The sequence below is a fragment of the Apodemus sylvaticus genome, chromosome 14 (assembly GCF_947179515.1).
Source record: "Apodemus sylvaticus chromosome 14, mApoSyl1.1, whole genome shotgun sequence".
NCBI classification, from domain to species: domain Eukaryota; kingdom Metazoa; phylum Chordata; class Mammalia; order Rodentia; family Muridae; genus Apodemus; species Apodemus sylvaticus.
The window spans coordinates 84,680,201-84,697,772 of NC_067485.1; the positions used below are offsets into that span (position 1 = coordinate 84,680,201).

Here is a 17,572-nt window from a genome sequence, read left to right on the forward strand (position 1 = left end):
ATAAAGTGAGACCACATCTCAGAAACTAAAATGAAATAAAAATTAAAAAGATGGCTCAAAAGTATGTATGTTTGTGTCAGTCAGAAATAAAATAACTGTTTCTCCCTCCCCCCCTTGAAGAACGTACAGTGTATTACTTCCCAAGCTCTTAAAAGGCACCAACAGGGAAACCTGAAGCAGGCTATTCAGAGAAAAGCTCTAACAGGGGTGGTTTTAACAGAAAGAGGAACATACCATTCTCAACCAGCTCTTCCAGAAGTCCGGTCCACTCCTTCCGGAAGAGGTTGGCTCCCGTGAGACTTCCGTCGCCGCCGATCACGCACAGATTGGTGATGCCCAAGCGCGCCAAGTTACAGGCGGCTTTCAGGCGCCCTTCACGGCTGCGAAAGGCTTTGCAACGCGCACTACCGATGATTGTCCCACCCTGGAAGGGACATAAATCATGCTCACTGACAGGGAATCAGATGGATCAGAACAGGCCATGATCCACGATACCTGTAGAACTTTCCACGGGTTTTCCTCATTTGCCTCTCAGCGGTCAGTCCACTTCAAAGTCTGAGTTTCCTACTTTTAGTGGAAGCTCCTAAAGGAACACAACTAGCATGGTGCCCATGAAGATGGATGTTAGCCTTCCACTGAATGGACAGAGCAAGTGTCTACAGGATCACTGCAGCCTCCCAGCTTCTTGGGGTCAAAGCTGTCTTGACAAAGGATGAACTAGCACTCCACTGGGCATCAGCCATGACCTGTAGAGCAGACTTGTCCTGCCTCCTGATGATGACCTGGCTCTCCTATGAGTCAGAGATCATTGAACCAAAGGAATCTGAAACTTGTGTAGTTTCGGTGACTTCACCGAATGTGACTTCCCAATGTGGTTGTCCCAGTGAAGGGCCAGGACTATATCCAAGAGTGAGAGTTCACTTGTGCCTCTCAGTAAACCTGCCATTTTTGTTGTGTCACACAAGGGATGGCATCAGCTGCAAGTCACCACTAGTTACTCTATCATTTTATGAAAGCTATATCTTAAGGAAGCTTACGTTTCATACCCAAGCTTCCAAGAGAAAGAAAAATGATTTTCTATACAGTTTTTCAAAAAGTTAAGATCCTAGCCCAGTGCTAGTGGTGCACACCTTTAATTCCAGCACTTGGGAGGCAGAGGCAGGAGGATATCTCTGAATTTAAAGCCAGCCTGGTCTACAGAGTGAGTTCCAGGACAGCCAGGGTCACACAGAGAAACCCTGTCTTGAAGCTTCCTACCCCCAAACCTTCCCCCAAAATTAAGATTTTTTAGAACAATTAGGCACCTTTAACAAATAATGAATCAATTTAGAAAAAAGTTGATTCACCCCTGAGATGACTGTTCCTGACCACTGGGGCTTCCAGGCTGAGTCACGCTGCAGGCAGAGTCTCAGTGCGACGGCTCGTTAAAAACCCCATTCTCCTTCTCGCATGCTAGAAATTTGTATGTCTAAGGCTCATTTATAAAGCTGTAGAAATTTACAATTATACATGGAAATTACCACCATGTTGTTGAGTGAAACCTTAGTTAGAATTACTGGTAAAGCTAAAGCCAATTCACCACCTATACTGATTCTGGGTTAATAGTGCCATTGCTAAGTGTGATGGGCCACACGCAACTGGACATGACAGAGGCAGGCCAGGGGTGGCAAGTGCCAAGTTCAGACAGAGCTGAGCCTGTCTTCAGAACCGTCTGATAAAGATCATTCAGAAAAACATGTGACTTGTTACAACTAGAAGTCGAAGAGAAACACAGGGACTCCAGGGTTAAACAGATACGGTAGAGAAAGCCTCAGGATGAAAACTATGAGCAACCAACTTACAGATGCAATTCACAGATTTACACACACACACATACACACACATACACACAAGAAAAAAACCTTTCAACCACAACAGTGTTTCCTATTTTCCTCTCTCAATCACAACAACAGGATGAGCATGTTCTGTGTTGATCCCGTGCTTGTCTTGAAAGCATTTCTCTGACTAACTTCGAACTTGCCAAAATGTCCTTGGCTTTCTAGGTACGCAGCAAAGCTAAGAAATTCCCAGGTGCAGTCTCCAAGTCTTTGACATTTACTAAACTGCACATGCCCTTAGCACCTTCAGAGTGAGTTTGCTAATTTTACTTATATTAAAAAGTACTCAAGATGAGTGGCAAAGATTAATGCTTAGGTTTTAAAGCCTTAAGGAATAAATAAATTGCTTTGTATGAAGTCTTTTCTTTCTACATCTTCTCTTTACTTCTCAACTAATTTGGACCCTTCATTAAGCCAGAAGGTTCCAGAGTTGAGGTATAAGTTCCCTGGACAGATTTCTTTTAAACTCAAAGCAAGCAACCGTCTTGCCTCCAGTAACGATGACCTCTTCCTTGTGTACAACATAGAAATTAGCTGTGTCTGCTTCAAGCTAGAACAGGGATGAAGTGTTCCAGTTAAATCCACAGCCCTAGGGGCTGCCAGTCAGAATCTTTCCCAGGCTTTGCTTTACTCTGTGCCAAGGGATATGCAAAAACCCAGCAGGCAGAGATTTACCAATGAGTACACAGTGCCAGCAAACCAAATTAACCTCTACTACACTCATCTCATCAAAAAAAATCAGCCAGAAATACCACAATGGACAGTAGCTGAGGTGGAGGCACTCAAGATTGTATTGCAAAGATACTTCCTGAGTTAAGGTCATGTTGATATTTTTAAGACATAATAAAAGGGCCCAAAAGATGACTCAGTGGTTAGGACTGCTTGGTATATAATCATGGCGACCAGATCCTCAGATTCTAGCTACTATATATCAGGCCAGGTTCTCCACAAAAATGGTTGTTAACTGCAGCTCCAAGAGACCCAATATCATCTTCTGGCCTTTCTGTGCACAGGTGCACACATACACACATATGCTCATATAGGTATACACATACACACATAAAGTAAAACATAATTAAATGACACATAGTGTAGGCTGAATGTGAACCCTTGGTCCTAAAGTAGTGATGCTATTTAGGAAGATTATAGCTGCTTTGAGACTGGGTGAATTCCAAGTGGGTTGCTGGGGGTGACCCTCGAAGGTGATAACCATCCCAGCTTCCAGCCCCAACCCTCTGCTTCTGATCTGCCAAGGCATGGAGAAGCCACTCAACAATCTCCCTGGCTCCCAAGCTTGGCCACAAGCCACCCTACATCATGGCCTGAACTGCTCAGCCTCTCAAGTCACCCTGCTCTCCTGACTTGAAGGACTACACATGCTGAACCATGAGCCAAAGAAATCCCCCCTTGGGTTCCTTCAGTCTGATATTTGTCCCAGAGACAAGGAAAATAAGGAGCATGGTAAGAAATGAGTGTTCTCTGGCCTTACAACTAGTTTGAAACAATAAACTAATTATTAGTTTATTATTAGCTAGCAGGGATGGGAAGACATGTTAGAGCTTACTCAAACAGCCAGTGTTTTAAACAAAAACAGGGTCTTTAATATAGAGAGACTTTAATATAGAGAAAGAGCAGCAGGGCACCTACCATTTGCAGAATGCTGGAGACACAGTCCCATTTGGCTTCCACAATATTGGCGCCTCCATCCACCATGCCTTGGTAACCCTGGATGAGAAAAAATAAGCATCTATTTAAAGAGAGGCTGGACTTTACTGTCCATTAATAAAGCCATGAATTATGAAACAGAAACACAATGACAATAAACCTAGTTTTTATTGTTTTAATTTTTAAAAAAGTTTTATTCATTTATTTTATGTATATGATGTATATGAGTACAGTGTAACTGTATAGATGGTTGTGAGACATCATGTGGTTGCTTGGAATTGAACTCCGGACCTCTGCTCACTCTGGCCCAAAGATTTATTTATTAATATATGTAGGTACACCTACATATATTAATAAATAGACACACCAGAAGAGGGCACCAAATCTCATTATGGATGGTTGTGAGCCACCATGTGGTAGCTGGGATTTGAACTCAGGACCTCTGGAAGAGCAGTCAGTGCTTTTAACTGCTGAGCTATCTCTCTAGCCCCTGAACCTAGTTTTTAAACTGTTAGAAGATAGAACAAAGCAACTGCTGGAAAAAACTATTTAAGCACCATTAGTAATCAATCAATCAATCAATCAATCAATCAATAAATTAACCAAAACCAAAAATATCTTAGGAAGGGAAGGGAATGAACAGATAGAACAGAAGTCTCAGTTCACCCTCGGGATCATGTGTCAGGTCCTACTCCCTACTGTGATGAAATAGATCCTACCTAGGGTGCAGTGTCTCCATCCAAACTCACAAGCTGTTGAGCCAGAGAGAACAGTGAAGGATGTTGCCAGGGCCTCAGCCATAACTCCGGAGCTCTCTGAGAAGAGCGGGACACAGTTGCACTCACTGAAGGGCTTTGACACAACATAACACGAGGGCCTGCCAAGCTCCCGCACAAAGGCCCATTGCGATATGGTCTGCACTCAGTGGTAGTGTAACTAAAAGGCCCAAAGAGACAATGTGGGCCAAACTTTCACACTGAAGAGGGCCAGCCGGAGGCCCCAAGCACCCTGAGGTTATCTCGAGGCTAAACAGGTACACCTTTCATGGCATCAATGCCCAGTGGAATCCACACTCACAGAACTGCTCCCCACTAGACCACCACAGGCCGTTTGACTACTTAACTATGCCACACAGTGAACAGAAAGGGCCCCTTTCCTCTTACTTTTTTGACTTAAATATTGGGTGCTGATTGTTTGTTGAGACAAGGTCTCACACACCACGGACTGGCCCTGAATTTACCGAGCAGCTGAAGATGATCTCGAACTTCTGCCTCCCCATCTCCCTCCTACGTACTAGAGCTACAGGTGTGCATGGTTCCGACACACCCACTTTTATTTGGTGCTAGGGATTGAAGTCAGGACTTCCTATGTGCCAAACAAACAAACATGCTACCAACTACCCTACATACATAACCAGCCCAAGATACAGATTTGATACTCTAAAATGTGATTTTTTTTTTGTCTTTTTTACGAAGAGTTGTGCTACTTAGAAAACAAGAAAAACTGTTCTGCAAGTTTTACCGCGTTCTAAAGGTGCCTAGTAACAATAATCTCGATTGTTTTGCATAGTCTAGATATGTATGGGGAAGGAAACAATTTTTTAAAAAGTAGGAGGAGAATGGCTGGATTACTATTGCGTTTAAAGCTGCCATCCCACTGCACCCCTGGGAGTGCACTAGAAAGGCTTGAAGGCTTGGTGTTCATACCACATCAGAAAGAGAGCTGCCACCTGCAGCTTTAAGCTGCCTTTGACTGACTAAAAGGAAGAGACTACCAAGTTAGGAGAACTAATTTTACCCTACTTCATTATCATGCAGAAAGTGAGATCAGGTTTTTTTTCCTATTGAAGCAGAAGGCCAAACACTTGATGTAGCCAAAACATTTTCTAAAATTCCATTTTACACTCTTGCCTTCAAAGCCAGTTGGATGACTCACCTAAGAAAAGATTACTACCGGCTCTGCTTACACTTCAGAGGCTATGGGACCCTGCCTGGCCCCATCACACCCATCCTCCTCGGCCGGAAGCTCTCTGGTCAGACCATTCACTCCCATGAAAATGTGGGCCACAGGCTCTGAAGTATATTGAGCAGCGCCAGGCTGGGCATCAGTGGCTCCCAAGCGATTCTGCTGGTGCTGTATTTAAGGGGCCTTGTGGTTACTCTGCTGAGTCATGTGTTGACTCCACTATAAACAAAGTAAGACTCAGCCCACTCAAAGGGAGTTTTCAAAAATGATCTCTTTTTTTTCCTCCAAAATTAAAAGACCATGTGGAAGATTATCATCTCATGTTAAATCAGGCCTTTCCTTCCTATGTTTTGTTGCATAGATCTATGACTGGTTTATTCTCATCTTCAGGATGCTGTCTCCATGTAAATCCCTGATTATTTTTTGCACTAGAGAAAATGCTTGAGGGCTGGCATGAGAGGCTCTGAAGGGTTATCTAGTTTTATAGTCATGTATCTATATTAGCAAAAATCATTGTTCAAAACTAGCTGTTCACAAAGAAAAATAAAGACAAAAAACAGCCTAAGTTCTCTATGTCTGGGGTTTTCCTTTTGGCTTTACTTTATTTTTAAGGTTTAGTTTTATTTTCATTTGTGTGGATATAGGTGCCCTTAGAAGCCAGAAGAGGGCATCACATGCCCTGCGGTAGGAAGTTATAAGCAGCTGTGAACCTACTGAAGTAATACCAGGAATTGAACTGCAGACCTCTCTAAGAGTTGGAAGCAGTTTTTTATTTACTCTAAGTATATATATTAAATTATCATTTCAAGCCACGTGTGGTGGCACATGTCTTTAATCCCAGAACTTGGGAGGCACAGATGGAGGGTCTCCAGGAGCTTGGGGCAAGCTGGTCTACAAAGCAAGTTCAAGGATAGCCAGGGCTCTTACATACAGAAATCGTGTCCACCACTACAAATAAATTCTTCATTTTTCTCCTTCCCCTCCACTCCCTACAACCCTTCCTTCCTATTGCCCTCTCTCAAATTCATAGCCTCTACATATCTGTGTGTGTGTCTGTGTGTGTGTGTGTGTGTGTACATACTCCTACATATATAAGTATATCCTGATCAGCCTCTGCACTGCTTGTGTGCATGTGATTTCAATAGATATGCTAACATAAAAGAGAGAAACCAATAGAACTTCAACCCTACAGAAAGAACTATAAGGTACTACAAAATTCTGAGATTAAAAGACATAACCTTAGCCAGGCAGTGGTGGCGCACGCCTTTAATCCCAGCGCTTGGGAGGCAGAGGCATGCGGATTTCTGAGTTCGAGGCCAGCCTGGTCTACAGAGTGACAGCCAGGGCTACACAGAGAAACCCTGTCTCAAAAAAACAAAAAAACAAAAAACAAAAAAAAAAGCAAAAGAACAAAAAACAAAAAAAAAATAAAAGAAGAAGAAGACATAGCCTTCCCCAAATTGGTTATCCAAAACCCTGACCAGCCCTGAAGTCATGTACATACAAGCAAATACTAGGCCATCTCTCCAGCTATTTCCAAGACAAGATCTCACTCTACACCCCTGACTTGTCTCGAGGCCAGGTTAGCCTTGGACTCATTGGAATCCTCCTGCTTCAGCTTCCTGACTGATGCATGAATCACCACATGGGTCACCAGTGGTTTTTCAAATTCAGGCTGTTGGCTTGGCCTAACCCACAGGAAAGGCTGGTGCAGAGCCTGAGTATAGTTCTCCTTCTTGACTTGGGAGTGCAGAACCTGAGTATAGTGTCTCCTTCTCGACTTGGGAGTGCAGAACCTGAGTATAGTTCTCCTTCTTGACTTGGGAGTGCAGAACCTGAGTATAGTTCTCCTTCTCTACTTGGGAGTGCAGAGCCTGAGTATAGTTCTCCTTCTCGACTTGGGAGGGCTCGGATCTCTTCTCTCCCAAGGGTTCTGAACTAAAGTAAAATACTTCACAGCCACCCATAAAAAAATGTATTCAATGGCTTAATTACTTCATGGAAAATTCCAATAAAGAAAGAAGCCACAGAATTCATCCTTGGGAAAGCTGGGTCAGCTCTAAAATAGATTAAAGCATGGCACAACATTGTGTGGTCCTGGTCCTGGAGCTTCGACAAACCACTAACACACTAACTTCATTTGTTTAGTCCTTTGGCATTATTAGATTTCCTTAAGCCAAAGCTAACAGTGTACAGTTTCAGGAAAGCTATCAACCTAAGAGCCACAGCAGCAAGGAGGGGGGGTCAGCCTTCTACCATGACAACAATCAAATCTACAGCCAAAGGCTGATTGTGACACCAACATCCTCAATGGGAACTCACTCTGCCTCCTTGGGAATGACAGTGGAGATAGCCAAATCAGGGAGAGAGTCCATCCTCTTTTGCAATTTGACAATGTCTAGGTGGTCTGAACCCCATGCCAGCCTTGATGGCTGTAGGGCCATCAGTCAGGTATCAGGTCAGCAATGGCGCATGGCATATGAATTTAGTATATAAGAGTTTAAGCATTTAAACAAACAAACAAAAGAAAAACACAGCACTAACCCCCGTGGCTATTGCCATTACTCCAGATACATACTAGCCAGTGTTCCCGTGGAAAGGGCAGGCATTAATTATATGAATTGGCCTTTTGTAAATCAGAGAAAGTTAACAGCGTAGCTAAGAGCCATGCATGTCAGTGCAAGGGCAGGACCTTACAGGGTGTGGGCAGGTGAACAGCCCCTCAGGAGAAAATCTGTGGTGATGCAATGCAGCTCCACCCTCAAACACCACTGCTGTTAGTTTTAGGCAGCAGTAGAGGTTAAGTAGTTGAGGTATTAAGGAAGTTTCAGTGTATAAATAGTTAAGTTAAAACTCCCAAAGGCCAGCTTGAATGAGTTGTGGGTAGCACTGCTTCAGGGTTGAAGCACTGACAGGGGCAGTGGGAGCCAGCATGAGGGCAGGAGTGGCATTTGATGACAAAGACGAACCAAGGGATATTTCTAAAAGTCAGCAGTGACACGGTGGCTTATTTTCAACTCAAGGAATCCTACCCTCTGGCTTTGTCAGTGCATGTCAAGAGCATGAGCATTACCAGAGTGCAGCACCAAACCACCTCTATGCTCATTTCTCCAGGTGTGGGTCCACCATCGGGTACCCAGGCCGGGCAGACAAGTAACACTTCGGAATAAAAAGTAGAGTAGAGGCTAGAAAAGGGGTTGTGGACTTTTCTATCACAAGCTTAGCATTGCTCACTTGGAATGCCAGGAGTTGGGAGCTCACTCTACAGGAGAATGATAATTCCAGCAAAGTGAGGGGTGGGGAGGAATCTCCATTAGAGGGGGGAAATAGCGCTGACCCATAAGTTAGCATAAAACCTTCTTCCCTTTCATTTCTTTGACGTTGGTCTTTCTATTTTATTTATTCGTTTGGGGACAGTCTCATGTAGCCCCAAATAGTGGCAAACCTAGAGGATGCCCTTAAAACTCCTCTTCTTCCTGCCTGCACCTCCAGAGTGCTGGGATCACAGGGGTGCTTCCACGTTTACACTGTGCTGGGATCAAAGGCAAAGCAGCAAGCATGTGAGTGAACGCTCTCCCACCTGTGCCTTCATTAGGACAGCCCCAGCCTTCACTAGGATATAGACTCAGGCAGGCCATGGTGCTCAGGGCCTGAAACAAGAGACACTAAAGGGGCAGGCTAATCATTTCGAGATGAGAAACCAGGCCGGTATAAACCAGAAATAGACATGTCAACTGGAAGACACAAGGACAGCAGAGGCCCTGAGGGCTCTGGAACCACAGGGAAGAAGATGGTGTTCCATTTTGGTAGATCTGTGAGGTCATGGCAGTATCAGAATTTGGGATTAAAATTTAGGATAGGAATAAGATGAACTGAACTTTGTTCACAGTGTGGACAGTGAGAGATGAGCTGGGACAATATTTATAAATGGCTGCCAATATACAATATCAAACTGCTAAATCTTTCATTTAAAGATAAAAGCCTAAACTTAGGTTACCTTTCTGTAAAGTCTCTAAGAATGGTTCTTTTAAAGTCTGCAGAAAAAACTTCAACAATAGGACATTAAACCCACACAATAAACTAAAGGCAATGAGAATCCTGCCTTCCTCAGCTAGGTTAGGTTCACTTTTTCCTATCCTGGGTTGGAGCCCCACATTATTCAGTGCAGCCAGCTCTGGACCTGGTCTCTCCTATAAAGTATTTATTGGTCTCGTCTTAACACTACTCAGGAGCTAAGGCTTTCTGTGGGCTGTTAAGGCAAAAACTAAAAACAAACAAAAAAAAAACCCCCAAAATCAAAAACAAACAAAAAAACCCAAAAATCTTAAGAGCAATTAAAACAAACAGGAGGAGAAGAAAGGACTTAACAATCAGCTCACTACATAAGAAAAAGTGGGTTAACCCACCAACCCATCCCATCTCCCCTGGAATGGCGCCCAAGGGCTCCCGCTACACGAACCACACGTACGCCTGACCCAGATCCACGGGCCTGCGAAACTGCAGCCAGCCGGAACAGCTCAGCCTGAGCAGGTGCCAGGCTTTTGCCAGAAACGCCAGGCTTTTCGGGTTCATACATTTTTCTATGCACTTTCAGAAGAGAAGAAAGGGGGGGAAAGGGGAACAAGGAGATAATCATGAAGAGAGGAACAGGAGACGGAAGAAGAGCAAAAGGGAAAGATGGGGTGAAGGAATGGGGAGAAGAACCCATTATTAAGCCAATACTAATCTGTTTAACTATTCCAACCTTCTGGTAACCTTCAAAGTTCTAGGCAAACCGAGAAGCTAGAGCATACATTGTTGTGTTTTAGAAGGGATATGTTTGGTATGGTCCGGTGGAAGGGGGTGCCTCTGCAGGCCCATGCTGAGGTACCCCTTCCCCCTGAGGGACCAGCCTCATGATGGTATAGTATAGAGTTTATTTAGGGTTGAGTTGAGGGGAGTAATAGAGATAGGGAAAGGCAGAGAGAGAGAGAGACAGAGACGACAGAGAGAGAAAATAGAGGCTGGCTATGAATGTGGGATGGGGAATGGGAAGAGAAGAACAGAGGGGGAAGAGGTGAAGAGGGCAAGAAAGAGAGAGAGGGAGGGAGAGAGAGAGAGAAGAAGGGCGGGAGGGAGGGAGTGAGGAGGGGGCAAGCACTCCCTTTTATAGTAAGTCAGGCATACCTAGCTATTGCCAGGTAACTGTGTGGCGGAGCCTAGAAGAAATGCTAACACACTTGAAACAACATGTTGGGATGAATCACCAAAAGATGCCTAAAAACATAATCCTGGGCACCTTTTACAGTCAAATCAAATAGATTGGATTAGCAGTCCCTAGCGAGAGGAGGAACTGTGCCTTCAGGGAACTCAGCCATCTCAGAACGATCTTGACTGTCATAACTATTGGGAGGAGGGGCCTCTGGCATCAAGGGGGTAGAGGCAGGATGGCCCCTAGCACCCTGCAATGCACAGTACTTCCGCTGCCCACCCCTGAATGATCTATCCCATCGCAACCGGCACGCGGTGCTGAGTGAGGTTGAAAAAGAAGCCCCAGTGCTGGGTCTGCTCATGAGTCCCAGAAGGTCAGGGGGTAAGTACATCTGCTCAGTCACGCGCCTGGCCACGAACCAATGGAGTCAAAGGCAAGTATGTCTTCTTGCCCTGCAGTCAGCTAGCAGCCAAGCCCCTTTGGTCCTACTGCTCAAAACCATTCCACATGTTTTCTACCAGTGAGGGGAAGAGACAGAAGATCTTTGCTCTATTCCTTCCCTTTCTTTTCTCCACACCCCTCCACCCCCTTACCTCCCCACCATCTTTTTCTGAGATTTGAAGACAAGACCTTATGCAAGGCTGCCCTGGAACTCACTAGGAACCAAGGATGCTTTGAACTCCTGAAGCTTTCCTGCCTTCATCATATCCAGCATAGACAGATATTACCCCCGAGGGTCCAACGAGGACACGGGATCAAAGGGTTAATGCATTCCTTCCCAGGCCCTGGCTCAGCTGCTTGTCTTGGATGCACAGTCCCCTACCCAACCCTGAAGAGGTGTGCCAGGACTCTAAAGGTTTGGATTGTCAAAGGCAGCGAGCGAGCGTGTGTGTGCCTGTGTGTGTGACTCGGCAGTGGCGGCCATCCCTGTAGGGGTCAGTTTCCTAACAGAAAGGTACAGTCCCTTGAAGCAGGGACACTGAGCCAGGATAGCTTTCAGCCTCATTGCAGGTCACCAGGGCTTTGCTGTCAAGCACATGGGTAATAGTTAACAGATCTGCGGGTTCTATTTGTATTTTAAAATTACAGAAGCACAAGTTTTACATCTACAGGGGATGATAATGATGACGCTCCCCATTGAGTCGACTCAGGCACTGCTTACGGCCACTGAAGGAAGGAATCTTATGCTTGTGCCAAGTCCTATGGCATCGAATGCCTCCCTCTCGTAAGGAGGCATCCAGAGTCTTAGATTGAACATTTACTCATTTCCCCCACCAGTCAGAGGGTTCAAGAGTGCATAAACCAACCTAATAAAGCCTGCCTCACAGTCATATACTGCTGGCTCTGTTTCTCTAAGGAGCTCAGAAAACAATACTGCAGAGGATAAATCTGGTTAACCTCAAAAGAAAGACCAGATGTCTTCCATTGTAGACTGACAAGATGTTCTCCCTCTCGATTCTTTAATCTGTGAAATGTGCAGAGTCTGGTAGACATGGCTGTGGAGTTTAAATATCACCAGAACTCAGACAGATAAGACAGGTCGCCGCAGAGCAAAGCACAGACGCACAAGACGCAAGAACTGCAAATGCAGGGCATCTGAGGGAGCACGGAGAGCTCCTTACCAGTTAGAGTTAGACCCTCACACACATCAGCTTGCAGTCTCTTTCCCACTAACACTCAAAACAGAGTTGCCTCTTTAACAGTGCGCTTCTCTACACTGAGAGATGGGGCTGACTGATTCTTCAAGGTTGAGGACTATCTTGTCCACTTTAAAAGGTGTGGGGCAGAGTTCAGCTGTTAACACCTGCATGCCAGGTACAACACTCTCTCCAACAATGAGATTATCAAAACTGACCTCAAGCAATGGCAAATGTCCTTGGGTATAAGTCAGACCTAAAGTAAGCTTGGGGGTTTGGGGCAATGGGGGGGACGGTGTCACAAGGCTGAGATCCTCCTGTCCCTGCAAAGGACGGAACAAAAACTTGGGGAATGACAACTGTTTGAGGGGCATTCGGTTTGACTATGAAATAACAGAAGTATTTCTAACTTCCTTCCTTCCCTCGTACACCCTACTGAGCCCCAGCAAGATCAAAGCAGTGACTCATGCGGAACGTTCCCTTTCCACTAGGCACTCAGCTGCGGGCACCCAGAGCTGAGGACACCAGGGCTGTGGCCTGTGTAAGAATCACATGGGCTCCTGGGAGAACATTCTGTAGACTCTAAGTCACTAGTGAATTTGAAAGTGCTGCTAATTGTAACAGGAAACCTCATCTGGCTCTGCTCCGACCCCAGAGAGCTCTGAAAGCCACATTTACTTATTAAGAACTGTTCTCCATCAGAATGCAGAGTTTTATCTCAAGGCTAAAGGCAGGAAGGGCGGGGGTGGTGGGGTGGGTGGGTGAGAAGCTACCTCTGTGTTCACAGGCAAGTTCTGAAACAGAAGCAGAGGGAACAATGTAAAGGTCCAACTGGCCAGGTGGTGGTGGCGCACGCCTATAATCCCAGCACTTGGGAGGCAAAGGCAGGCGGATTTCTGAGTTCGAGGCCAGCCTGGACTACAGAGTGAGTTCCAGGACAGCCAGGGCTATACAGAGGAAACCCTGTCTCGAAAATAAATAAATAAGTAAGTAAATAAATAAAAAATAAAAGGTCCAACTGACACATGGCACTGACACATGATGCCCAGAGGCCTTAATGGATGATAAGTCAGTAGTGTCTCCCATAGACCCTGACACACAAATGCAAACTCGCAGGGAAGGAGGAAGAGGAGGAAGAAGGCTTATGCTCTGTGTGGCATGGGTCCTATTCTGTGCTGACACCTCACCGTGCAGAACAAGGCATGGCAGCTGTCAGGATCAGAACCTGGAAATTCACAAGGCAAATGTGACCTTCGCATGTTCTGAACAGCAAACACTAATGCAGTCTGAATGGACTAGGGGTTAGAATCACTGCAAGCTGCCCAAATGTAATAAACAAATATCACACAGCCATAGATTTTAAAAAGCAAATTAAAACTCAAGGGTTGAGGAAACCTTTCCCAAGCAAATGATAAAACACACAACACGGTGCAGCCATTTCACAAAAGAGAAGACGTCTGAGTCTACGCATCAGTGAGATGCTGGTCTGCAGGGATCGATGTGATGTCATCCCCCGGGAGCCAGTCCTGGTCAGAGTTAGGGCTGGAGGGGCTTTCAGAAAATGCCTCACAGCTAGAGGATCCTACCACAATGGTTATGGCTTTTACCCGGTTGATGCCATCATCTATGGACCAAGGCATAGATCCAAATCACAATGTTTTAAACAGTGATGTAGACCTGAAAGTGTTTTGACAGGTTTTTAATCAATGGGCAGCAACCTAAATGGGCCAGTGACATAGGAATCTTACATATCGGGTTGATGGGCCATTACCCCTCATGCTTCTAGGGCAATTCCCCTGTCTCTCTGCCTCCTACCTTCTAGTACTAGATGGATTATAGAGGAGTGTTAGCACAGTGGCTTCTACAAGGCTTCTGTGGATTCACATTTGGCTTCTGTTATTTGTGCAGCAAGCTCTTACCCCACAGAGCCAGCTCCCACTCCCTTGAATTGATCATTTAAAAAACAATTCTTGCCACGCGCGCGCCTTCAATTCCAGAACTTGGGAGGCAGAGGCTGGCAGATTTCTGAGTTCGAGGCTAGCCTAGTTTACAGAATGAGTTCCAGGACAGCCAGCGCTATACAGAGAAACCCTGTCTTGAAAAACAAAACAAAACATAAAAACAATTCTTTTCCTTTTTGAGCTCCATTTTACAAATATAAAAATAAAATCATGCTCCTTATGGATGTGGCCTGGCTCGGTACATGTCGGTTCCTTCCTCACCTGCTACATATTTCCTAAGCGGCAGGACCTCAAGCCCAGGAGACAAAGGGCAGTTACAGTGTGGTTAGCCTTTGTTACTTAGTTTCAGCTTGTGTTAGTACTGGAGATAATGGATTTCATTGTGGCATTTTCATACATATTTCTCCTCATTCATTCCCCTCCTCTCCCTGGAGTCCTCTTACCCCTCTTGCTACCCCTCCCCCAACATATCTCTCTGTGGTCTTCACGTCACAGACTTTTATCACCTTCTTTCCCCTTCCTGGTCTATGCCTTTAGACATCTTGCTGCCACAAGACTTTTATCACCTTCTTTCTCCTTCCTGGTCTATGCCTTTAGACATCTTGCTGCCACAGTCTCTTTTCTAGTTTCATATCACACACATATTTAAAATCTAAGATCTGCAGGAGAACAAACGTGTTCATCTTTCTTGGGCTAGTTTATTTCACTTAACATGATAATTTCCAGCTGCAGTTGTATCCACTTCCAGGCAAACTTGTGACATCATGTTTTATTTGTGCACTAATAAAATTCCATTTAACCCAGATTCTTCCCTATGAAGCCAAGACATGACCAGGCGCTAGGGTGTGGTGTCGGCTTCACGTTAATCATGGAAAGCTCAAAGGGATACCTTTCCGTTTCTGGCCCTAGTCTGTGAAATCAGCCCACAAACTGACATCTCAGAATCATTGACCCAGGAATCAAGACCAGGAAGTCAATCCGGACCTTTGTGCTATCTTATCTCCTTCTCCAGCTCTCTTCTGGCACTCACCCTAGGGAGGCAGGGAGAGAGACCAGTGTGCTCAGGGCTGTGAGCAAGGGGGCGGTGCAAATTCCTGAGTTATCAGTTATCGACAAGCCAATGGGAAGCAAGCACTGACCTCGTATATAAAGTATACTTTGGCCCCGGTGTAGATCCCCATGCGCACCACCGCTCGGACTGCAGCATTCATGCCTGTGGAAGGAACAAAAGCAGATGTCAGTAGGGAGTTTGAGGCCGGTTCACCAAGACCTAGGTGAACTACTGCCTGCCTAAGCTTCTGTTTCCTCTGGGCTGTGACTATGACACAAACCTCAAGGATTAGGATAGTGAATATAAACACCTGGAAACCAGGGTACCCAGCATATGGGGGTTCATGTAGGGCTGGGGCCCCACATTGAAAAAGAGCCTGGGATATTTTTAGTTCAGAATGTCACTGATCAACTTGCTGTGCATTTTCTCTTTTGGAGACTAGCTTGAGGCTGAGGAAAGCTTCTAGCTCCTTAGCCTCCTAAGGGCTAGGATGGCGATGTCTGCTCTGCAGGACAGAACGTTAGGCAATTCCAGACAAATGCTAAAGAAAACAGAGGGCAGATATTGACGGCCAGATTCAAAGAAATTAATAACGAAGCAGGCAATGGGTCTGTGACTTGAGGAGAAGCTGAATAATTATTTTATAGGTCTTGGGCTGGAGAGACGGCTCAGCGGTTAAGAGCACTAACTGCTCTTCCAGAGGTCCTGAGTTCAAATCTCAGCACCCACATCTGATGCCCTCTTCTAGTGTGTTTGAAGATAGCTACAGTATACTTATATATAATAAATAAATCTTAAAAAGAAAATGAAAATTAAAAAAAAGTCTTAATTACAAGTCATGTGATTTTCACTAGAAGAGAAAGTAAGGCAAACCTATAAATCTCCACATGTCCTCTAGAGAGGCCAGCGGTGTTTCCACACTTACAGAGCAGCAGTGAATGACGCCTTAGAAATGGAAAGGCCAGAAGCTCAGTTTTCCTTTCCGCTGAGGTAAGTTTTTGGAAACTGAAAAGTGGCTTTAGAAGCCTGTCAGTGGCTTAATAGTTGAAGGATCTTGCATCATCTTAGCTCAGGGTCAAAGGCCCAACAGGAGAGAAGGGATAAGATATAACAAGAATCACGCCCAGCAAGGATGTGGAGCCTACAGCCTCAGGATGAAAAGCAACTGGGCTCTCAGCCAAGAGCCTCCAAGGCCACCGTTCTCCCAGTTCCCCCACCCTGTGTCTTGAAATGTTGGGAGACAAATCTCAGACGTAGACATGCTATACTACAGAGAGTCAACAAAGGGGCTGTTTAACTGAACAAGTACACAAATGACTCCATCCACAGAGGATGCTACACAGCAGGGGGACCTGAGCTCTGAATTCCACCATCCATGTAGAGAGCTGTGCACCCAGTGTGCATGTATTCCTGATGACAAGGTGAAGACGGGGATTGCTGGGACTTGGGAGCTAGCTACTCTGTCTATATCAGTGAGTTGGAGCTTCATTAACAGACCCTGCCTCAAAAAATAAGGTGGAGTGACATTAACGGAGGCACCAGACCTCTGGCCTCCACAGTAAATGGGTGTGTGCCCACACATACATGTACACACGTTCTCCTCATTTTCACTTCTGCAAATCACTTAGAAATACGCACATGCCTTTATCATGTAAACCCACAATCTCAATTTCACTTTCATAATTTGGAAGGTGAAAACTTAATTTGAGTAGTCAGTCCTCTTTGGCCTAAGATATCCTGTATTGCTGAGCAGTGGTTGCATATTACTCTAATCCCAGCCCTCAGAAGGCAGAGAGTGGTAATCTCTATAAATTCCAGGCCAGCCTGATCTACAGAGTGAGGTCCAGGACAGCCAAGGCTACACAGAGAAACCTTGTGTGTTAGTTAGGGTTTTATTGCTGTGAACAGACACCATGACCAGGGCAAGTCTTATAAGGAACATTTAACTGGGCCTGGCTAACAGGTTCAGAGGTTCTGTCCATTATCATCCAGGTGGGAGCATGGCAGCATCCAGACAGGCACGGTGCAGGAGGAGCTGAGAGTTCTACATCTTCCTCTGAAGGCTGCTAGTGGAAGACTGACTTCCAGGCAGCTAGAGTGAAAGTCTTAAGACCACGCCCACAACAAGGCCCCACCTCCTAATAGTGCCAAGCATAACAAACCATCACTCCCTGTCTTGGAATAAAAAAAAAAAAAAAAAAGATATCCTGTATTGTTAACTTTGG

At 45.3% G+C, this 17,572-nt stretch overlaps 1 protein-coding gene across 2 annotated transcripts in view; it reads right to left on the reverse strand.

Annotated features, from left to right (window-relative positions):
- Positions 1-17,572, reverse strand: part of Pfkp (phosphofructokinase, platelet) — a 65,038-nt gene that overhangs the window by 35,588 nt on the left and 11,878 nt on the right. For both annotated transcript variants that reach the window (XM_052156672.1, XM_052156671.1), the window contains exons 2-4: positions 15,436-15,509; positions 3,525-3,602; positions 235-424 (exon numbers count right to left, since the gene is read on the reverse strand). In XM_052156672.1, coding sequence (XP_052012632.1) covers positions 235-424; positions 3,525-3,602; positions 15,436-15,509 — 342 coding nt within the window. The remainder of the gene's footprint in view (positions 1-234; positions 425-3,524; positions 3,603-15,435; positions 15,510-17,572) is intronic.